The sequence below is a fragment of the Ipomoea nil genome, unplaced genomic scaffold (assembly GCF_001879475.1).
Source record: "Ipomoea nil cultivar Tokyo-kokei standard unplaced genomic scaffold, Asagao_1.1 scaffold0114, whole genome shotgun sequence".
Taxonomy (NCBI): Eukaryota; Viridiplantae; Streptophyta; class Magnoliopsida; order Solanales; family Convolvulaceae; genus Ipomoea; species Ipomoea nil.
Genome location: NW_017616542.1, coordinates 92,911 through 118,522, shown reverse-complemented (window position 1 = coordinate 118,522; position 25,612 = coordinate 92,911). Strand labels below are relative to the sequence as shown.

Here is a 25,612-nt window from a genome sequence, read left to right as displayed (position 1 = left end):
GCCAAGAACATAGTCGAGAGAAGAAAGAAGAGTAAAAATAAAGGAAAACTAGAAGAAAATGGAGGTACATGATGACCAAAAAAAAAAAGAATTTAAAGGTAATTAAGCAATATGAGGTGTGGCAATCAAGCAAAGATCGGTTTTTCTTCCCACAGATAATCCTGGTTTCTCCGTCATGTCAAAAGAATCAACAGTAACTCCATTAGGGAGCTTCCAATCAAAGTGGAAGAGCAAGTGACCTAAAGGAGAAATGGAGTTTGCAAAACCAAATGCAAGTCCTGGACAAATCCTCCTCCCTGCACCAAAAGGCAAATACTGGAAGTGATTTCCAGTAAAATCAATTGAACTCTCCTCAAATCTCTCGGGTATAAAGCTCTCTGGATCTTCCCAATACTTGGAATCCCTCCCTATTGCCCAAGCATTAATAATTACTTTTGTTTCCAGGGGAATGGTGTAGCCATTGACAATGCTTTCCTCCCTGCACTCCCTTGGAGAAAACACAGGAAATGGGGGGTGACACCTTAATGTTTCTTTGACAACTTGCTTCAAATATGGTAGTTGTTCAATAATGTCTTTCTCGTCCAACGTTTCTTTCCCTTTAAACACTTCTCTCACCTCTGTTTGTGCTTTTTCCATCACCCTCGGATTCTTCATCATTTCCGACATAGCCCACACAGTTGTTGCTGTTGATGTCTCACTCCCTCCTGCAAACATATCCTGCATAAAACAATCAATTTAATTAGCATTGCTTTATTTGCATGTTATTATGATTATTTCCTGAGTTAATACCCATTTTTGTTCTCACTATATTTGATGGATATATTATACCCACGACCCGACCCGGGGTAGCAACATGGACCCGGAGCACCTTGGTGGAGCCTAAGAGCAGCACGGACCCGGGGGACCACGGAGGTGCCCAAGAGCAGCACGGATCCGGGGGACCACGGAGGTGCCCAAGAGTAACACGGACCCGGGGGACCACGGAGGTGCCCAAGAGCAACGCGGACCCGGAGCACCATGGAGGTGCCCCGACCCGAGCTCGGCACCACCCGGGCTCGGGACCCGACCCGACCCGGTCCACCCGGGCCCGGTCAAACTTGAGATCTAACCACCCCCGATTTAAGGGGAGGCGGTTGGGGGGTTTGCTTGTATAAAAACCCCCCTCCATGTCCTAACAAAGGGCAATTCATTCCACATTATACGATTATTACACACTTTTGTCCTACCGAATCTTTGTAATAGCCGAATACTACGGCAATTAATATAATATACGGTCCACCGCGACCTTTACGATATCGTTCTATATTATTTGTTTATTATTCTTATTATATATTCTTATCCGGGTTTATTGATTCGGGTCCACCCCGGGTTAATTAAATCCATCAATATTCTTGATTTAGTTCTAAATATCTTCTTTTTTTTTTTTAGGTTAATTGGGTTCTGGACATGCTGATTTTACTTAATTGATCGAGTCATATGTTATGCCTTCCATTTATTAGCTGTTAAAATAATGATAGATTGGTAATTTCATCTCTATTAATATCCAATTTAGTTATCCACTATAGTGATTTTACCTAATTTAGTATAGTGATTTTTTCTCAACATAATCTTTAATTATAACCGCCAATAGACGGAAGGCTTAATAAATGACTAAATTAAGGGTGTGTTTGGAAATCTGAAAAATGATTTCAGGAGAATGTTTTCGGAAAATGAGTCATTTTCTAGAAAATATTTTCCTTTTCAAATTTTGGTTGCATTTCCAAAAACTGTCTTGTTTAGATCATTTTGTATAAAATGAGCAAAATTGTATTAAAAATTAATATTATTTATAAAAAATAATAAAAAGAGCAATAATTGTTTCATTTAAAAAAAAAAAAAATGGGTACGGTTTCGTCTTCGGAAAACAGAAAAACTTATGGTTTCCAACGGAAACTAGTAAATGGTTTTCGTTGGGAAACCCCAGTTAATCTGGTTTCTGTCGGGAACCAGAAATTTCTTGTTCCTACGGAAACCAACGAAGAAGACGGAGAACAAGAAAAAAGTTCTTTGGATTTTTCAGAAAATGACTTCTCCGGATAAATGGGCTTGTTCTCCCTTTGACTGGAAATAAATTTTGGTTGCACACACACCCCCCCCCCCCCCCCCCCCCGCGCCGCCGCCAAACACTAGAAACCCGTATGAGAACTTAATTATTGAAAAATGATTTCCAAAAATCATTTTTCGAATTTCCAAACACCGTTTAAATAAAGTAATAGAAATTCTAGAGTCAATTAAATACAAAATAGACATTTAGGACTAAATTGACAACTAAATTAAGTATTAACTCGATTATTTCAGGATGGGAAATAAGGATATACTATATATATAATACGTACGATGATTATGGCTTTGATGTTGTCGTGACTGATGGGAACTCGAAGGTTACCGCTATCCATCTGTCTTATGAGGACATCAATTAAACAATCACTACTCCCTGATTCACTGCCATTTTTCAACTTCTCTCTGTGTTCTTTTATGATGTTTTCGATGATTGCGTCTACTTTGCGGTGAGCTTTGATGATCCTATTCTTGTTTCCGCCGAAGAGGCCGTGAAGAACCCTCCAGGATGGAAACACATCGGCAAAATCAAAGCTGCCCAACAATTCCGATATTTCTTTAAGTTGCTCCATGAACTCTTCTCTCCCGGTGAATACCTTGCCTGTTTAATTATAATAATTGTACAATGAATCATTTGTATTTAAACTAATATGTGTTGGGCAAAGGGCATAAAGGACTAAGCCTAGTAATGGGTTGTTCAACCGTTATACCATGGACTTGGATCCACCTTGCAATGTGAACTCTAATTCAAAATACATAATTTTCATACTGAATGTTCACAATTTGAATTCTGAACATTCAGTATATAAATTGTGTATTTTTGAACCTGGATATACCTTTTCACATAATAATTTGCCTTGGTGGTTAGGAGATTTTTGGGTTGAAACTGGTAAATAGTCAAATCTAATAATTAGTAACTAGAGAATTGTTGGGCTGAAGAATAAAGAGCCAAATCCAGCAATTACTGAAATTTTGGTCTTAAGTCCATAAAGTGCCAAGTATACCACCATGCCTCTTGAAAAATGTGGTGACGAAAATAAAATTGTGTCTTTGATGTGAGTTATAATTTTTGACACGCACTTGATTCAAACAAGTAATATCAGAGTCAGATCACCATATATACTTTTGACGTTATAATAAACGCTTAATCCTAAGTATACTTTTGCATGCATGATATCAGAGTCAGATTGGACGGGTTCAAGAATGCTCACACTAGCTAGACATGAAAGCCCTTAATTCTAACAATTGGTATCAAAACTAGGTCAAACCACGCTTTTGGCTGGGTGCAGTGGCGAACCCAGAAATTTTTGTTAGTGGGTGCCCCCCATGATAGGTCCGCCCCTGGCTGGGTGGTAAACTCTTAATATTTCTTCCCTAAAAGGTTAAATCCCCAACTCAACAGAGCATTTGGGTAGAATGTAAATCATGGTGATTCAATGGCTGAGCAGACATGGTCAATTGTCAGTGCTTAGGGATCTGCCCACTTTGGGCATAATCACCACATTATTGCTCCCAAAATTTGAACATTGGTCTCTTCTTTAAAATACGGACAACTAAACCATTAAGTTAACCCCGTGTATGGATGCATGCATGCAAGGAAAATGCTGACAGTAGAGCTAGTCATCTTACCGAATGCGGATCTACATATAATGGAGGCCATGAGTAAGAACATTCTCTCTGGGAATTTGACGAGCTGGCCATGGCCGGAAGTAGAACGGACGTAGGCCAATAGACTATGGATTTCGTCCTGCCTGATAGAGCTGAAGGATCGGACATTTTTGCCGTTGAGGAGCTCCATCACGCATATCTTCCGCATTTGTCTCCAGTAATCACCGTACGGACAGAACGCAATGTCGGAGCAATTGTAGAAGATTATTTTGTTGGTAACCAGCTCCGGCTTGGTCGCGAAAGCCAGGTCGTGAGTTTTTAGGAATTCTTTCGCCATTGCCGGCGACGACACGACCACAGCAGAAATTTCTCCGATTTGAAGGCCCATGATGCCCTGGGAGCTGCCGTATTTCTTCGCCAACTCTCCAAGAACGCGGTGGGTTGGCAATACCGAATCTGACAACTGGTGCAAGTTTCCGATGATCGGCAACTTCCACGGGCCCGGCGGCAATTTCCCGCCGGTTTTTGACTTTTTCTTCCATTGTACTTTTGCGTGAATTAGAATGATAAAAGAAAGAAAGAGAACGAAAGAGATGAAGTTGAATGCTACAGCCTCCATTAGTTATTATGATTCTATTGCTGGAGAAAGCTAAGGCTTAGATTTCCAATTTATAGGAGAAATTCTTACGTCATCCTGTAGACACAAGTTGTTCAGATTCATGTATTAAAGAGGAAAATGCCACAAATGAATCATATTATAGTATTAACTGTCCTAATTAATATTCCCATAAGGCATTAATTAAGAATATACAACCCAATAAAATTCTTAAGTTCATCAAATTTGAAAAACCAAATAATGATATTGACTACAAAATATGTTTTTACGTTAATTTTTTTTTAGAGAAAAGGGTCAAATAATAGGCCCCTAAACATTTTGCTAAATGTCAATTAACCCCACAAACTTTTGAAAAGGTCAATTGAACACATGAATACACAATTTTGAGTCACTTGACCCCATTAACCGGTAACTTTTACCTGATGAACCGGTAATTGACACCGTGGCGTGACACATAAGCGTTGAAGTGGGTACTTAGCTGCCACATAAGCATAAAAAAAGAATTAAATTAAAAAAAAAAAGAATTTAAAATCAGCCATGTACAATATAATCTGTTAAATTCTTTATGGCTGATTTTAAAATGTTTTTATTAATTTAATTCTTTTTTATGCTTATGTGGCAGCCAAGTACCCACTCCAACGCTTATGTGTCACGCCACGGTGTCAATTACCGGTTCATCAGGTAAAAGTTACCGGTTAATGGGGTCAAGTGACTCAAAATTGTATGTTCATGTGTTCAATTGACCTTTTCAAAAGTTTGTGGGGTTAATTGACATTTAGCGAAATGTTTAAGGGTTTATTTGACCCTTTTCTCTTTTTTTTTTATTGTATATTTTGCTTCAGAAGGTTTACAATATAATAAACTAACTATCAGGGTGATTGCGGTAGGATTCGAATGTCGGTACTATGTTTGTTGTTTTATAAATTAAATATAAGCAGTACAGTAGTTCGCTGCATGCACGAAGCAGCCCACAGGCTGCTTTAGTTTAATTTGTACTTAGTAGTTAGCAGCCCATTACGTAGGTTTATGGCTGCACAAAATTATTATAAACTAATATTGGGAGTATCGAACATGTTCTGATAACATATTATAAATTAAGATCGATTAGATTCAATTGTTTAGTGTGATTTGATTGATGTTATAAATTAAGATTGGCTTAATGTCACTTTTTTGGACAACGGACAATTCTGATACCATATTATAAATTAAGATTGAGCCAATATCGCTGGACTATAATGCACATTGATCAAATCACATTGAAAGGTTGAATATAATCAATTAATTAGTCTAACACATGACGTTAAGAAATATCGTGCGAATACGGTTTAAGTTTGGATTAACCTCATTATGCATAGAACACAATTATTTAATATTGAGTTTTGAAATTAAATTGGGTGAATTTTTTTATGAATATAGAAACAAATTTATAGAGTTTAATATATAATCAGATAAAATGAAAAATAATTCTAGTCATCAATATATATAATCCCAAAGCAGCCTCACTTTTTAGTGAAGCTGCACGTACTGTGCCCCAAATAAATCACCTCACCAATAAATCTGTGAAAACCTTCTAGTAGATGCTTCATCTCTAGAATCTCGTTGACCTTGACATCATTCAAACTTGGTTTTCCCCATATTTTTATATGACTAGTATTTTTCTTTTAAAAAAAAAAAAGGTTAAAACTTGGATTTCCATGCAAATATTAATAATATATGTCATTAAGATATTAGCAAAATAGCAATTGCCGCCTAGTGGATGTGGCATAATTTCAGTATAAGAATAATTGCGAGTTTGATTCTTGTTAATACTTTAGTCGTCGAGCTAGCTAACACTTTTTTGATTGAACTTGTTATAAGTTTTCGTAATATAATTTATCTTTCTTATGTGTATTAGTTTTATACGCGAATTGCACGTGTGACCGGGTTAATGTTCAATGTTTATATTTAAATAAGTATTTTAAAGTATATCAATGCAAGATTATATAGGATAAGTTAATACATAGGTAATTGAATGTTGAATTTGTTTATTTAAATAGATAATTCAAAGTATATGAATGCAAGATAATATATGAGATTCATTATAATTGTCACTAAAATAAATGTTTGCAACTTTGTAAAATCGATGGTCTAAATACTTAGTCTAAACACGATAGTCTAAATAAATACTACTATTGGTTTGAATTTCTCTAAGTCTTCTTAATTTTCTTTGGGGTAGCATTGTCATTGTCTCAATCTTCACTATTTGTCATCTTTTTTATTTGTTAGTAGTGTGTCATTTGCAATTGGATTATTAGTGGTACATTGCATAGATGATAGTGTCATGTAATGAGATTATGGTGTAGAAAGCTGTGAATTTGTCTTGTTGTGTATATGACTAGAATCTTAGTTGTACTATGAACTCTTGTTCTTGTAAGCGCTTGTTGATATTTTGCAATTGTAGTTTTTACTCCTACATGTTTCATGTGGAAGTATTGAATAAAATATTAATATTTATTATATATTTGTAGAAGGTTCATGAATAGTACCTCTTGTTCTATTTTAATAGTACAACAATAACTCTGTAGGTAGTCTGAATATTGATGCCGCAACATGTCCAGTTTCATCAACAATTTCCACATCCATTTTGCACCTGTTCATTTTTAAGTTCATATTTTTGGAATTAGTATGAATGACTGTAGTAATTGATTTTGTGTGTTTGCGTGTGTGTGGTTTTTTTTTTTTTTTTTAATTTTTTTTTATTGAATCTGCTTTACTTTATAACTTATTCATTTTTCAGTCATTACAAATTTGTGTGAATGATTGCTGATTACAACCGTTAAACACAACTAAATTGATTTTGGAGTTAATGATTTTCTAACTGAATGAATGATATTAGCAGTTAAATCTATTTTATGTTATTTGCAAGTCATTTTTTTTTTTTACAGATAGTTCAGCACACTTGCAATCATGAACGACCACTTTAAAGTGATTGACAATGTGAAGCAATCAGGAAGAAGACACTTAGTATTTTTCAAAAAATGGTTTTGCTTTGAGTTGTGTTCAATTTTGGTTGTATTGTGCAAGAAGAAGAACAGTCTTCTAAAACTATTCATTTTTCAGTATTGGTTTTGTACAAGTATTTTTGTTTGAAAGTGTAAATTGAAATGTATTTTTAGTTTTAATATATGGTTCTTTTTCTAATTTGGGAGTTCAACACATGATATCAAACTTTACTTTCCAACATAATTATGAAAAAAATTAAAAATAGAGTGTAATCTTCCTCGTAATTTTTCCCTAACTGCGGTAAGAATTTTTTTAGAAGATGGATACATATTCGTTTATACTTGACTGCGGTAAACAATATTTGAAAATAAGAAGTTCTAGAGTTTCTTGAATATAGTTATAGCACTATTTAACATAGAGGTTCCTTGATAATCAGAGAACATGTTGATCATATGAAGGTACTATGAGTTTGGAATTGACTTTAAGAAGAAATTTGTTCATGGCCATAAACTTTAAACATTATTAGTTAGATACAGATCTAACAATTCTGAGAATTCAGTCTTCTAGATCTGTAAATAAGAACCACAGAACGGTTCTTTAGTTTAAATTGGTGTATTAAGCATATATATATATATATATATATATATATATATATATATATATATATATATATATATATATATATATATATATATATATATACTAGCATTTTGTACGCGCGAAAATTCATGCCCAATATTAAAACATTGATAAATACAAATAATTAAAACTTATAATTTGAATTATATATACACAAATAATATATGTATTTTGTACACAGATATATATAATTTATCATTCATAGAAATTTAATTAAAATATAATTAAGTATTAAATTAATATATAATGATTTTAATAAAATGATAATTAAAAAATAGGAAAAAGATATGATAAATATAGGTGTATGGTAATAATGATGTGTTATCAATGTTAGAATTAAAAATTAACGGTGTTATAACGGTGCAAGGGTAGTTTTGCCTAATAACGTTGGAATGTACAACATTTAAAATAAAATGTACACACTTATTTGCATACAAAAATAGAGACATAAATCAAGGATATAACTAAGGTTTATTATGTTTTTAGATATATATATATATATATATATATATATATATATATATATATATATATATACTTTTAAAGTTGTGTAAATAAAATCCAGACAATATTCGAAATGTACTTACCTAAGTCATTGGCTACAAAATTGACTTGTACACAAAGTTTAAACTTAACCACTTAACCTCTTCAAGTCTGCTCTGGCGAACTATTTTCTATGTTAATGTATTTAGTATATTTACATAAAACTTTTTAATATACTTCAACTATCAATATCTTTACAAAATATAAAGATAATTTTAGAAGGGCTGACTAATAGAGCAAACTTCAACTGTAGGAGCATGGGGGTGAGTTCGTAATTTTAGAAGGGCTGAGGGTGTGTTTTGCTGTAAGAAATTAAAAATGGCCCATGCAGGTCTCGAACCTGCGACCTTCGCGTTATTAGCATGACGCTCTAACCAACTGAGCTAATAGGCCAATTGGTTTTGAGCTTTCTACAAATACAATTTATTCTAGATTAATAAGCTAAAATGCTAAATCAATTGAATCATAAATATGAATCCATGACCGCTTTGATACATTAACAACGAATCCAATTATACAAAGTTTCCATTTTACTATTAAAATCATTTTACCATTATTGTTAATTGATAGTTGCCCTCATGGATAGCACAAATTAAGAGATAAATTTGTCGAAATCAAATTCTAAATTATAATTGAAATAGGTAATACAGCGAGAAAATTGATTAATCAAGGTGAAAATTTGATTGTTTTGTTAATGTCCTTTGCTTTTAATTTAATTTAGCGAAACAAACACTTAGAGCATAGGACAATAGAAATACTTCAATAATAATATTTTACAGCATCAATAGTAAAGACATAGTTTAAACAATAGTAAAGGTAAATTAACAATGTAACGAAAATTAAAAATAAAATGAAAATATTTCAATAATAATATTCTAAATCATCAATTAAAAATGAAACAAAAATTGGGTAAAAATATCATTGAATTTGATATTTTAGTTCACTAATTGATTAATTGACTAAAAATAAAAAACAAATAATTTGATAAAAATTAAATATGATATTACTAATAGACTAAAAATATAAAAGGAAATGAATATTAATAATTGACTGCAAATAAAAAATTATCCATAATTGACTAATATGAAAAAAAATAGTTAGATCATTGCATTTTAATTAAAAATGGAAGGGAAACTAAAATTGAACGCCAATTATTTCAATAATAATATTTTACATCATAAATAGTAAATGCATATTTTAAACAATAGTAAAGGTAAATTACAAATGGAACAGAAATATTTCAATAATAATATTATACATCATCAATTAAAAATGGAACAGAAATTAGATAAAAATATGACTGCATATGATATTCTAATTGACTAAAAATAAAAAAGAATAATTGGCTGAAAATGAATATGATATTATTAATTTATTTAAAATATAAAAGGATCACTAATTGACTAATATTATAGCATTATATATTTTCACTGAGTCACCCATCCTGGTCGATTGAAGATGTTAGCTCTAGACGATGATGGACAAGATTGTGTTGCTACTACCAATGCCGTCTACAGATAGCTTTCAATAATGTGTAAATAAAATCGTTGATATTATATTTTTTTAAATGACAAAAATTGCTATATATATAGACAAAAAAAATAAAAATATCCTCCATACAAATTAATTAAGATAGCAATTCATTCATATAACTGAGTTGCTAGAGAACGAAGACATTTGTCTAATTTATATATAAAAAAAAAAACTAAACAATGATAAATAAAATCTCCAAAGTTACAGCACTGCATGCATATATCTACACATTAGCTATTAATTTGAGCAATTATTTGTTTAAATTCAAACAATGATAATATAAAAATACATAAATGATCCAGCCCGTATATTTAATTGCACTATATAATATTTGATGTTCTAATTTAAATAATTATACATCGATCCAAATAGTCTTAATATATTACAACAAATTTATTCCGTACATCGCACGGGCGCAAATACTAGTATATATATATATATATATATACACCCATCTTACATTTGGGAACTTGGGCTTTATCTTATGGGTTATGTAAGTCTTGAGACTGTGTGGTTTCACCTCTCCCTAATATGCAATATAATCATCAAGACTTGAATTTTCTTCGTCAAGAAGAGTTGGACTTCATATTAAGCTAGCAAAGAAAAATCATAGTTTTTTTAGTGAAGGGGGGTATTGGGGGATAGTTATGCTGTGCATTCGTATGCCAAAACGACGTCATTTTATTAAAAAATGTGCATCTTCCCTTTAAAAAAAATTCAGGTTCGATTCCCAGCAACAACATTATATTGTTCATTCATTCTGGAATTTTAGTTCATAGATTATGGAATTATAGTTCATTGATTATGGAATTATAGTTCATCGATTATAGAATTGTAGTTCATCGATTCTGAAATTTTAGTTTATAGATTATGGAATTTTAGTTCATTCATTATAAAATTTTTAGTTCATAGATTAGATTATGGAATTATAGTTCATCGATTATGGAATTATAGTTCATCGATTATGGAATTTTAGTTCATATGTTGTTGCTGGGAATTGAACTTGATTTTTTTTTAAAGGGGAGACGCGCGTTTTATTAAAACGACGTCGTTTTTGCATCCGTATGGTGCATACGGATGCACAGCATAATTTGCCGGTATTGGGCCTAGGGACAGAGCTGAGGATAATTAGATACAAAGGATTATCAGGGAGCGTTATGCTGCGCAACCGTGTGCACCATGCAAGGTGCACACGAAATTAAATTCATAATTTTTATAATATTATAGATCCATAATTTCTATACTATAGATTCATAATTTCTAAACTGAATAGTTATCAAATTATGAACATATAGTTCAGTGATTTGTGAATACAAAGTTCAACAATTGAATATGAACATTGAAAATTATGAACATAGAGTTTTGTAATTGTGAATATAGAGTTTAATAATTATGAATTTATAGTATAAAAATTATGAATTTATAGTATAGAAATTATGGATCTATAGTATAGAAATTATGGATCCAATTCCGTGTACACCATGCATGGAGCACACGGTTGCACAGCATAATTTGCCAGCAGTTAAGCAGAGATTAATCGAGAAGCCAGGCAATGATTAACTACAATCATTATACTATAAACCATGGTTCACTTTGTAAGGTGAACCATTAACATAATATTTATTTTTACTATATTGAAATTTCATTTTCAATACATTCAATGCTCATTTTTTGAATTTTTAATTTTTTGTGTACTAACTAAAAATTTATTATTTGGTACACTATATAAAAATAAACTTTAAATACATTAAAAATGAACACTTATATATTATCCATATTGTAATGTTGATTATGGTCCACAATATAGTTTTCCAATTAACTAATTGCAAACAAGAATTGGCTAGGGTCAATCAGGGGCCCTAAGCCTTCTGGATTGAGACAAGAAAAAGTTGAATAAGATCGATATTGAGCCTTTAGATCACAGCAGTTTATCAACAAATCCATTGAGCACATATATATACGAGTAGTGAACCAAGGTTCGAAGTGAGTACATTTCTTGTGGGCATCGGCATTTGACCCTGTTTGTTGAGCCATATATATGAGTCACCTTGATTTACATCCTCTCAAATGTTCTGTCGAGGATTCGTGGGTCAAACTAACTCTTTTTTCTTTAATAATTTTGTTACTTATTTTTAAATTTGATTTTTTGTATTTAATAGTATTTTTAGTGTAGTTTCTAAATATATAAATTTTGTACACTAATACTAAACTTAATATTATGAAAAATTGAATTAAAAGTAATTTCAGTCAAGCCTCGTTAGTCGAACTAGTTAGACACATAAAATGAGACGGAGGGAGTAATAAATATCGTCAGGTGAAATTCTTCATTGCTAGCTTATACTTTATTATTATATATATTCTTCATTGCTTATACATTATTCTTGATACTAATTAAGAAGAAACACCTCATTAATTAATTACGTAGCACGAGGGGTAGCAATCAAGAAAATGTCATTCTTTACTCCTAAGGCTAATCCAGGCATTTCTGTCATCTTCAACTCTTCAGCTGTGATTCCAGCAGGCACAGTCCAATCAAAGTGGTTGAGCATATGTGCTAAAGGAAACTGAACATTTGCCATTCCAAATGAAATCCCGGGACATATTCTTCTCCCAGCACCGAATGGTAAGTATTGAAATTGACTTCCCTTTATATCAATGGAGCTATCCAGCTTGAATCTCTCGGGTATAAAGCTCTCCGGCTCGTCCCAGTACTCGGGATCTCTGCCCATTGCCCAGGCATTCACAAGTACTTTTGTTTTGGGTGCAATGGTGTATCCTCGTACCACTGTCTCTTCCCTGCACTCCCTTATAACTAAGGCCCCCGGAGGGTGAAGCCTCAGAGTTTCTTTTATCACTAAATCCAAGTACTGCAACTCTTCCACCACATTCTCTTCCAACATCTCTTTCCCTTGGAACGCTGCTCTTACTTCAGCTTGTGCTTTGGCTAACACCTCTGGTTTTTTCACCATTTCTACTAGCGCACATAGTGTCGTTGTTGTCGATGTATCTGTTCCTGCGCCAAACATATCCTGCATGCATGTATGCATCTTTTCTGTTAGATCAAACGCTTATCATTATGTCCTGATTAAGCTAGTGGAATTGTAACTTGTGACCAGACTCTTTGTTGGGCAAAGACGGGTAAAGTCCTAGCACCCAGTGGCTAGAGAATTGTTGGGCAAAGGCAGGTAAAAGCATTCACAATAGTGATTTTTGCTCAATTTTTGAAGAAAAAACTTAGAATTGGTTTTTATGTAATGGAAAAGAGGGATTTTAGCTAGATTTTTCTCCTGCAAATACGATTTTTGGGTGGGGTCCATTTTGGGTGGGGGAGGAAAACTTGGTAGAATGCTGCGCGTGTGCATCAATCTACGCGCCCAGAAGGGGTATGCATTATTTGGGCGTGTAATGACTTTAGTTTTTTTTTCCCTTCTTACTTGTTTTTCTGTCTTACATGGCTGACAAAAAACCCACAAAAAAATGTACAACTATTGAGGTTGCTATAAAAGGCTTAAAGGGTTAAGTCCAACACCCAGTGTCTCAAAAATGTGTGGCGGTATAAGAAAATAAAATTACGTCTTCTTCTAGCTATAGCTTTGGCGTAAGTGATAAGCACTTGATACTCACCAAAAACTATAACTAGTAACGAAAACACAATTTTATTTTCATATACACCACCATCACATTTTCGAGACGCAGAGTATTGGACTTCACCCTTCACAGACTTCTGTCCAACAATTCCTTAACCACTAATTGATGGATTTGACCATTTATGGACCTGTGCCCAACATTTCCTACAAACTTATCTTAATAATAACTCCAAAAAATAAAACATGATGACAAGTAAAATAGTTTGACGACATACGGTTATTATAGCTTTGATGTTGCCGTCTGTGATGGGCACGGGAAGGGTTCCGCTATCCTTTAGCCTTAAGAGGACATCAACCATATCCTCGGCACCTGACTCGCCGCTGCCCTTTTTCCCAGAATCCAAATTTCTTATATGCTCCTTTATAATGCTATCTATCACTGCATCTGCTTTGTGGTGACCATTAATCATCCTAGTCTTGTCGCCACTGAGCGAGTGAAGGATCTTCCATGAAGGAAACATATCCGCCATGCAAAACCCACCCGCCAACCTCGATAGTTCGTCTATTTCATGAACCAACTCTATTGTCCCGCTGAATACCTTACCTACAAGTGATGAATAAAAAACGCAATTAAGTCAAAACAAGTTTTCCGTATTAATAAGGTGTAAGAAATAAATGGTAATAATGTAATACAAACTCTAATCACTACAAAATTATGAAATTTCCGACCACCTGAAAAAGATCTTAAATTAAGTTGATACCAAAAAGTGGTCGGAAATAGCAACAAAAGTTTTTCCGGATATCAAAAGTGGTCGAAACAAGACTTTCGACTTGATTAAAGATCACTTTCAGGTGGTCGGAAATTCCATAATTTCCAGTAGTGAATCTTTTATGGGGTGTTTGGAATTGTAATTCTTTTCTCACTTAACTTCAATAAATTGAAAATTCCAGAGGTTAGTTGGGAGGAATAATTGCAATTGTATAAAATTACAATTGAGTTAATTCCACCAGTTTAGAGTATTTTGTTTTTAGTGACAATTCAAAATTTAGTCTCAGACGGTCGTTTTCGTCATTTAATAACTCAAACTATTATTTTTTGGACATCTTTAGTCATTCTTATTACTTTTTCTTTTTTAGTAAGGGCATTTTTGTCTCTTCATATTTTTTTTTTTTCGGTTTCAACCGATTTAATGATTTAGAACTTTACTAAAAACCAGTTGAAAATATGGTTACTAAAAATCAAAGGTTACCTAAAGTTCTAAACCAATTAACCGGTTTAAACCCGAAAAATAACCAAAGAAAAATATGAAAAGACAACAATTCCCTCACTAAAAATAGAAAAAGTCATGAGAGGGACTAAAAATGTCCATAAATAATAGGCTAGAATGTTAAATGACAAAAACGATAGTATGTGACTAGATTTAAAATTATCACAAAAAATAAGGAACCTATGATAGAATTAACTCAATTACAATTCTTCAAATTTGAGGAATTGCAAAGCCCACCCCTCTCTCGGAATTGTAATAATTTCCTCCTAATTGCAACCACAAGGCCTGATAGGCGACAAGTTTGACTCTTAAAAAAATGTCATCATCAAGAAAACTACTTCTTATCAAGTTTCAACTCATAGGAACCACAAGACATAAAAGAAAAATCATATCATTGATAAGGGTTTAATAATAATTGATATATTTCTATAAGTTTAACTTATTCAATGTTTTGCTGCCAAACACCGTGTGCTCAGATGGTATGTAGTAATCTTTTCTATGTAGGAGGTCATAAGCTCTGTGTGGTATGTTTCATTAGGAAGAGTGAGTAGCATTCGAAATAAAAAAAAAAACTTATTCAATGTTTTAATACTTATCCTTTAAAAAATAGAGTTTTTCTAAATATGAATATAAATTTAATTAGAGACATACATATATATATATATATATATATATATATATATATATATATATATATATATATATATATATATATATATATATAAGATGAGAGTTAAATAAATTAAATCTCTTTTTAAAATTCTGCATCCTCTCATAAGTAATAGTTCGCTCAACCACAATAATGTTACGAATAAACACTTTATAGGTTATATATATACAATCCTAATGTATTTCTGAGTAAAATTTTATGCAGTGGAATGCTCTACCATTTGAATTGACATTTAATTCATCCCAACATTAAATTAAAGTGAGTATTGCAACTAATTAATCAACACATAAACAGTATTAAAATAAAAAAGCTACAAGAAAAATGGGCACTTACCAAATGCCGCTCTAGACACTACCGAGCTCGTAAACTGGGCGAACTGGTCGTGTACGTTGATAGGGGTGCCGGATGCCGACCGGACACGCTCCAACAAACGACAGGTCTCATCGTACCTGATGGAGCTGAAGGTGCGTACGATTTTGGCACTGAGGAGCTCCGACATGCACACCTTGCGCATTTGCCGCCAGTAATCACCGTACGGACAAAGAAACAGGTCCGCTTTGTCGTAAAAGATTATGCTGGCGGCTAGAAACGCGGGCCTGTTGGCGAAGGTCAAATCGTGAGTTTTTAGGAACTCTTTAGCCATGTCCGGCGACGTGACGACCAGAGTCGACACTTGTCCCAGCTGAAGGTGCATGATGTCCTTGCCGTGTTTTTCGGCCAAGTCTCTCAGGGCAACGTGCGGCTTTTCGCCGACTAATTGGTGCATGTTTCCGATGAGTGGCAGCTTCCGCGGCCCCGGCGGCAACTTCCGGCCGGTTTTCGTCTTCGTAGCCGCCGTCCATTCTCTTATCACTAGAGTAACAAAGGAAAGAAAGCAGAAGAAAGAAATGAGGTCTAATAATGCAAGTTGGATATCCATTATAGAATGGGCAAGCTAGCAACAATGAGAAATATGTATTTAGTTACTTTGAGATTTTAAGGTTAGATGGGTTTTTATAGTGAGTCGAGCTAGCTAGTATTTAGTACGATTAATGCATTATTGTAAGTTTTTTTTTTTAGTACGGATAGAGAAAGACTTGGACTACAGTGTGTTTTACACCTAACAAAATGTATTATTGTACTATTGAGAAAGAAAAGTCCTCTTTGAAGCACAACTACTTTGACTGCATTGTACTAGCAAGTTGTGGCATGTTTGGTTCAAACTTCACAGGAGATTTTGATTCATTTCACTAACGTTGAGCTCTCCTAATCGGCTAATCCTTTCACCATATATATATTTGAAGTAATTGTTTACTCTAAATAGCCTATGGCACAACTAATTTACCATGTCCATTCCAAATTAGTTAAACTGTTAATTAGATAATCACAAAATTTTAAATTTTTCTATGGAAACTTACTTAACGATTTTTAATTTCGTTGATAAATTTGAGTCTCTTTCTAGAGTCACTCTCGCATGAAAAAAATAAAACAAAACTTTATCATCACGCATGATGGAGAAAAATTGTAATTAATTCTTCACTTGATAAATTTAATTTTATTTAATCATTCAATTAATCCGCTTGCCAAACGCACCCTTAGTGCCTTGTGCTATATTTCAACTATGTCAGGTGGAAGATATCAAATGGCACTGATGGGAATGGCGTCTTATGTCAAATCGGGTATTTAGAAAATATAAATATATAATAGAGGGTAAAGTAAGAAAAAAAAAATATTAAAATTAAAATAATATGAACCATTCATTTCAACAAACAATTGGACCTAACTTTTTCAAATTCCCGTTATGAGTTATTTGCACTTTTAGTTCCACGACTATGGTGTTACTAACAACTTTGATCCACGACTTTCAAAATTTGCAAAATTGGTCCATGACTATTACTTTCTTAGCGAATTTGGTCATTCCGGTGCATTTTCTGTTCAATTTTAGCCGAAATTTCCCCCCTTTTTAGCGTGGGTATGTAATATTAGTGTGCGTGAAATGAATGGCCCTAGAGCTTGACTTAATCGCTTGCATGCGTTTCTGATGTCATCAGGGTTTAAAGCTTCAAAAACATATTTATCTTTATTTTACTACTCGCAAGATTCAGACTTCATTTATGTTCTAGTATATGTTGATGATATTCTTGTAATGGGCAATGATCAGAATTTTGTTAGTACTTTACTAGCAGAATTGTCCTCTGAATTCAAGATTAGGGATCTTGGCGAACCTAGTTTCTTTCTTGGGATTGAAACTATTAAGTGTGATGATGGAATTTTGCTTTCTCAACAAAGATACATGAGAGACGATATTTTAAAACGTGGTGGCATGATAGATTGTAAATCTTTAGCCACTCCTATATCTGTTTCGAAATCCACTGTCTTTAATGCAGACTTATATGATGATGCTACGCAGCATAGGAGTTTGGCTGGAGCTTTCCAGTATTTTACGGTTACTAGTCCAGATCTGTCATTTGCGGTCAACCAACTCTGTCAACACATGCATGCTCCTACGGTCTCTCATTGGGAGCAATTGAAACATGTATTGAGGTTTGTAAAGAGAACTGTTACTTATGGTCTGCGAATAAGGAAGTCAGTGTCTAGAGATTTACATACTTTTTTCTAATTCTGATTGAGCTGGTTGTCCTGAGGATCGTAAGTCAACTAGTGGTTATGCTATTTTTCTTGGTACCAATCTTATATCATGGGTATGTAAGAAACACAGAACTGTTGCTAGATCATCTACTGATGCTGAATATAAAGCTCTAGCAGATATCTGTGCTGAAGTAATTTGGATTCTCTCTCTGCGGCGTGAAGTTGGCGTGACCGGTGTGTCTACTCCCAAGTTGTGGTGTGATAATCTTGGTGCTACATATATGTGTGCAAATCCTATTTTTCATGCTCGGACTAAGCATGTAGAAATTGATTATCACTTTGTTAGACACAGAGTTGCAAATGGAGATATACAAGTTAATTTTATTTCGACTAAGGATCAACTGACAGATATCTTTACTAAAGCTCTACCTGGCCCTAGATTTTCTTTTCTAGAGACAAGCTACAAGTCACTACGGTACCTTGTGCTTGAGCGGGAGTATTATGACTCTATGTATTTGAGTTAGATTGTGATTCCTTATCCTAGTCTCATGAGACTCTATCTTTATATATTTCTGTAATCCGCACATTTATAATATATTATTCAATACAATTATTACAGTTCTCATCCCAAACACCCAATCTTCCTTTTTTTTTTTTTTTTTTTTTTTTTTAGCTCATGTTGCTAAATTGAGTAGTGGGTCGAGCAATTTCTTTCCTTCCCAGTCAAAATAGTTGTTCTGTAAAATGGTAGCTGCCAAGTGATAGGTTGTTCTTTAGTCGTAGCCACAAAATAGTTTTGATTACAATTAGTCAAAGTTATACACGTAAGATAAATACTCTTTTGTGGGAAACAAAAATCTTGTAAATCATAAAAGACAATGAAACCAAACTCATTGTGAGAACAATTGGTTTATTGAATTTTCCAAGTAAGAATTATGGATCTACCCATGAGACTAAAGTTCCGAAGAAATTCAAATTTACAATACACATTAATTCTACCACTTGAATAAGAAAAATTGATAGCATGCAGTTACTTTTTGGGTAAAACCTATATCAATGTGTTGGGCAAAGATGATACTCATTTCATCAAAATTTAGCTACAAAACCTTTTCTTTGCAAGTTTAAAGTTTTCACTTGAAGGAAATTTATTTCCTTAACACATTTTAAAAATTGTTTAAAGTCTATTCAACTCCTACCTTTCTAGACTTTAACTTGCTTGAGATCGACAAGTGCTATCAGAAGACTAGGTTATTCAAAGAGATAAACTATTTTGGTTACACCGAGCAAATTTCGTTATAAACTTTACAAGAAATTCATTTTGTAGCTTTGAAATTACAAATGCATAAGAGTATACTGTTAAAAGGTGAACCCAAAGTGTAATTAATGACAACGTTATTCTCACTTTATGCTATTATTGGGTGTACTTTATATTGTTGCTAGGTGCATTCTTAACGCATACTATAATTACTAAACTCTAAAGTTAACTTCTAAATCAAGTTTAAAAAAAAAAAAAAAGTTAAACCGTAAACCAAACACACACAAAAAAACCCATAAATTGTGAAATGTAGACAATTCTCAAAGTTCAAGTTATTTATGAAAATGCCACGACGCACACGACCTTACGCGAGAGAAGAGCCTCTATGCTATACAATTCAATTCAAACTCCTAAAAGGGGTCTTGTATATATAGTGGTGTTACCTATAATTCGTTTTGAGCGTACAATATATTGATTTCTTGGTCTTACTACGAAAAACTCGAATTCACTTTGACCCCTACCTAAATCAGGAGTGGACCCCACATATATTTGTAACCCAAAATAACCACTTAAACATCATTTTATACTAAAAATTCCAACCGTAATTGCATGTTGTTTCTTCCGTTGATCTCATCTTCTCCACTATTGTACTATATATTTGTGGAATGAATTCCTTTTTTTGGTCCTATTGTTATAGGGGCTTTTCCAATTTTAGTCCACCATAATTATTTTTGCCACATTGCGTCCACTATTATTAAAAGTGTTCCAATTTTAGTCCACTTTAAGATTTTTCGTGGACTAAAATTGGAACATTTTTAATAATAGTGGACGCAATGTGGCAAAAATAATTATGGTGAACTAAAATTGAAATGACCCCTATAATAGTAGGACCAAAAATAGAATTCACTCATATTTGTGCATCAGAACTCAATAATAATCATCTATTCATTCATACTTTACATAAACTGATGTTGAACTTAAGCAAATTAAATTATAAATTCGCAGTTTATGTTCTCACAAAGAAAACTTGTGTTCAAACAAAGATGTCGCATGTTGAAAGTTGCCAATTAAGAATGGAGTAATACAATATAATACTCTCAAACAAGAATTCAATCTTATTATATATCTAATGGAAAATAGGACGAGGTACAGTAATATTCAAGCTGTTTGTAAAACAAGAATAAAGATTATCCCATCATGCTACCTAGGTGGGATTTTATTTGGTAGACTACATATATTAGGTGTAGTATATATATATATATATATAATTAAGAAAATTATATTATTTCCATTGCTGGAAATTATGAAATTTTCGACCACTGAAAGTGATCTTAAATCAAGTCGAAAGCAAAAAGTGGTCGGAAATAGCAACAAAAGTTTTTCCGAATACCAAAAATAGTCGGAACAAGACTTTCGACTTGATTTAAGATCACTTTCAAGTGGTCGGAAATTCTATAATTTCCAGCAGTGTTCTAAGGGAGACGACAATACCATATATACGTACGTACCGCAATTACGGCTTTGATGGTGTCATGAGTGATGGGCAGTTGAAGGCCACTGCTATCCATTTGTGTTACGAGGACATCAATTAAACTATCACCACTCCTTCCCTTATTGCCACTTTCCAACTTCTCTTTTATGATGTTTTCAATAATTGCGTCTACTTTACGGTGAGTTTTCATGATCCTGTTCTTGTTGCTGCACAGGCCGTGAAGAACCTTCCAAGACGGAAACACACCGGCCAAATCCAATTTACCCAACAACTCCGATATTTCTTTTACTTGCTCTAAGAACTCTTCTCTCCCGTTGAATACCTCACCTGCAGTTATCAAATATTTTATTTTTGAGATTAACGAGAACAATAAACAATAATAATGGCTGAAAGGTAAAGAATGACAAATATTAATGTGGTTCGGTAACGTGTCTACATCCACAGTAAGTCTATTATTTTATTCCGTGATAGTAGTGACTAAACACCCACTATACAACTAATGTAAACTTCCTTAGACACTCCTATTCCTTATATAAAACAAACTCTACTCAACATTTATCATCACTTTTAAATTAGCTAGCTAGCTTCAAAATTCAAATGCAGATTTTGATCTTACCGAATGCAGATTTACATATAATGGAGGACATAAGTAAGAAGATTCTCTCTGTGATATTCACCATCTGGCCGGATGATGAATGGAGATAGGCCAATAGACAATGGATCTCATCGCGCCTGATTGAACTGAAAGACCTGACAATTTTAGCGTTAAGGAGCTCCATGGCGAATATTTTTCTCAATTGTCTCCAATAATCACCGTACGGACTAAACGAAACGCCCAAACCATTGTAAAAGAGTGTTTTACTCGCCAGAGACTGCGTCTTGGTCGTGAAAGTGAGGTCGTGGGTTCTTAGCAACTCTTTAGCCACCGCCGGCGACGAGACCACCACCGCTAAAATTTCTCCGATTTGAAGCTTCATCATTCCCTGGGAGCCGTATTTTTTTACCAACTCTCCCAGGACACGGTGGGTGGGTTGTTGTGAATCTGACATCAATTCGTGCAGGTTTCCGATGATCGGCAGCTCCGGCGGCCCCGGCGGCAGATTCCGGCGGGTTTTTGCCTTCTTCCTCCACTGTGTGTGGAGTAAAATGAAAAAAGAAAGAAAGAAGACGAAAGAAATGAAGTTGAATGCCACCTCCATCACTGAAATTAGAGCAAGCTAAGCAAGATTGATACGGAGTATATTTTATGCTGAGGATTTATAACTCCTTGTATACAATATACTAGGAGAATTTGAACAAGGCACTGCACGTAAAGTCATTCATAGACAGCTTTTTATGATAATATCAGAAATGATTGTAAAATTTTCCCACCCAAACTCAGAGATAATTTAGTAATATCAACATGTACAAAAGTTTCATTTAGAGCACCATTATCGTAGATATTTGGTGGTTTTTGGAACAGTAGAGGTTGACATGGCGGAGAGAGAAATGGAGAGGGAGAAGATTTTATTTGCTCTGCAAGTACTGCTTTTTGAAACACTGCTTTGATCAGAGAAAGAAGTGAGATAGTGCGCGGTTTCGCCCACAACATAGCCAAAGCCGGGAGCGTGTGCACGCGCCTACTTTTTATTTATTTTTTTAAATGTCAAATCATTTTGTTTTTTGTTTCTCTTTTTTTGCTCTTTCTACTCTCTCTTTCCTGATTACAGTTACAAAAACTCTTCAACAACCACAAAAGAACTTCACTATTATGGATAATCTTAGGATTAGTATTTAAAGATTTTAAATAAATGGGTGCAAGTGTGGAGACAACTGCACATGCAACCGTTGCAATCGTAAGTGAAGTGAAACTCATTGGCAAAAAAGCAGAGATGAGTCTAGGTTTAATTTTTAGGTAGAAAAATAATCTTAAAATTACATTTCTAACACTTTGCGGTGTACGCAGTTCATGCAGTGAAAGATTAAAGATTAATTATGTGGTTTGGTCGGTCTCCGTAATCTACTTCATAATAAGACAAGTGGATCATAGTATGTATATAGTGATATCGTGTCTGCATTGTAACACCTAACGGGGGAAACTTCTTTGTTAATATACTAAAAGTACATTATTTATGTACATAAAGTACATTATTCTTTATATAATAAAGCTATATGGTTTGGAAAATAATTAATGTTACAATTAATGCCACAACATCCTTTATTATTAAAAAAAAAAAAGCACAACATTTAAAAAGTAAAATAGCTATATATTATATAATCATATAAAAAATATACTTTTGAAAAATAAAATAGCTATATATTATATAATCATATAAAAAATTTATTCAATCAGAGTTTAAATTTACACATACAAAATTTGAAATTTGCTTTCCAAATGTAATTATCTTAGTTATTATTCGTATTGTGAAAATTATAATATAGATGAAATACAATTAAGAATAAATCAATGTAATTATGTAAATTCTCTCTATAAGTTTATTTGAATACGCACATAATTAGAGATTATATTAACCATACAAAATTATAATTTTAATATTAATTTTAATTTTAAATGTAATTTTGTATTCTATAAAAATAATAAATACTTGACCAATGGAAGCTCAAAAATATTATTATATTAAATAATTTAAAATATTTTAGTTTTTCTATTTTTTATTTATATTTATAATAACATAATTTTTTACCGTACATCGCGCGGGTGAATTACTAGTTTAAATACTGAAACTACATTATTTTTTATAATATCAAATAAAGTACCTTCAGTACACAAATAATGTACCTTCAGTACACGAAAGAAATGAAGTTGAATGCCACCTCCATCACTGAAATTAGAGCAAGCAAGCTAGCAAGATAGATATATTTTATGCTCGCTGAGGATTTATAAAAGGCCAAGGCTGCTCTTATATAAAGTATACTAGGAGAATTTGAACAAGGCACTGCACGTAAAGTCATTCATAGACAGCTCTTATATACAGGAGGATTTGAGCAACTCGAAGTCATTCATAGACAGCCCTTATATACAGGAGGATTTGAGAAACTCAAAGTCATTCGTAGACAGCTTTTTATGATAATAACAGAAAGAAATGATTGTGAAATTTTCTCACCCAAATTCAGAGATAATTTAGTAATATCAATATCATTGCACAAAAGTTTCATTTAGGATTAGTATTTAAAGACTTTAAATAACTAATTACACTTTCTTTTTGAAAAATCATATAAATTTATAATTCTTACCTTTTTCACCCATAAATACAATGGATTGGTGACTAAAGAAATCATAATTCTTCATTTTGCACAGCCTCCATGTTGTTCTCATTCATAATGAAATCATAGAGCTGGTGACTCTAAAATTCCTTTCTTCCACCGCCCAGTAAAAAATTATAATTTTAATTTGTGAAGTAAAACAAATGTGTTAATGATCGTCGTCACTCTTACAAGTGCAAGATATACCCAGACATGAACTATTTTGTGGTCATCGTAATACATACTAAAATTTAGTATGCAACAGAATAAACCTTTTGAGGAGGCTTGTGGCTTCTAACTGTATTCGAGTCACGACAAACTTTAAATTCACACTTCGAGCAGGTTTGTGGCTCCTAACTGTATTCGAGTCACGATAAACTCCAAATTCACACTTCGACCGTGTGAGGGCTCCAAGAAGAATAGACTAGAATAGTAGAATAACAATATATTTCTCAGTGGTTTCCCGTATTTATATACAATACCTATTTATACTAAATTACTATCATCAATAATAATTAAGTTACTAAAATTATTTTAACTATACAAGGTAATAATATATTCTAATATACATAATTTCATTATACTAATATTTACTCAATTATCTTCTAATTACATATGATTCATTCCTTTTAGACCATCAACTAATTAAACCACTAATTATTTCATTCCTTTGATGCGTATCACTCTCCACCCTTTCAAAAAACACCTTGTCTTCAAGGTGCAGCGAGGAATAGAATAAACACATATTTGTTGAATCGGTCCATGCAATTTTGGATGACGACTAGTTGGCAAAACAAATGATTGAAATGGTTCTCGAGCTTGATAGTGACACATAAATAGCTTCCCCTTTTGGCTTGCACCGTCTAAAAATATCTTTTGCTCCCCACTGTTGATTTCCAAGTCTAAGGTAATACTCACAAGTCTTGTCCCAAGATAATCCTCAAGAGACTCTATGTTGTTGAAATCTTGAATGTTGCTTTCATCATGAGTGGTTGGGAGAAGAACTGTTGCTATTGACGATTCCTTGGATTCTGGGCTACTTTGTTCTTCTTGAAAAGTTGGATTAGAATAACTAGGAGTGTGACATTTCGAAGTGTCATCTTGATCCGTCTGTAAGTCTCCACACACAACCAACAGCTTTAAATTAGGATATTTAATGTTTAAAACACAACACCAATCATAAATATTTTGTCCGTGAAGAGCTTGTTTGGCCATGAATGCATCCAAGATAAAAATCAAACCATACCAAAGCTTAGAAGATGTGACCCTCATCCTTTAAAATATGAATATATTGTATGGGTCCTTTTGTAGAAATGATCTCATACAATACAAAATTATCAACTGGATACTATACTTGATGTACAGAAACCAATAAGCACCAATGAGTAATATTTTTCATAATAATAATAATCATAATTTTTTTTTTTGCAGTATTTTTCCACTCCTTTTCTCTTGTATTTTCTTGGATTTTTTAATTTTTTTTTTTAAATTTTTTACGTTTTTTCTCCCCT

At 33.2% G+C, this 25,612-nt stretch overlaps 2 protein-coding genes and 1 non-coding gene across 3 annotated transcripts; all 3 read right to left on the bottom strand.

The window, feature by feature from the left end:
* Positions 1-22,057, bottom strand: LOC109192576 (premnaspirodiene oxygenase-like). The gene is made up of 3 exons (XM_019343311.1): positions 21,475-22,057; positions 20,875-21,185; positions 1-717 (listed from the first exon to the last, which is right to left on the bottom strand). The coding sequence occupies exons 1-3, from the start codon at positions 22,055-22,057 to the stop codon at positions 103-105; spliced, it is 1,509 nt and encodes a 502-aa protein (XP_019198856.1). The 3' UTR covers positions 1-102.
* On the bottom strand, positions 8,805-8,878 carry TRNAI-AAU. Its single transcript has one exon. It is a non-coding gene; the product is annotated as a tRNA-Ile (tRNA).
* LOC109189513 (premnaspirodiene oxygenase-like) lies at positions 12,410-16,520 on the bottom strand. Its single transcript, XM_019340150.1, has 3 exons — positions 15,877-16,520; positions 13,881-14,209; positions 12,410-13,047 (listed from the first exon to the last, which is right to left on the bottom strand). Exons 1-3 carry the CDS (start codon positions 16,460-16,462, stop codon positions 12,436-12,438), a joined length of 1,527 nt encoding a protein of 508 aa, XP_019195695.1. The 5' UTR covers positions 16,463-16,520; the 3' UTR covers positions 12,410-12,435.
* Positions 22,058-25,612: the final 3,555 nt, after the last annotated feature.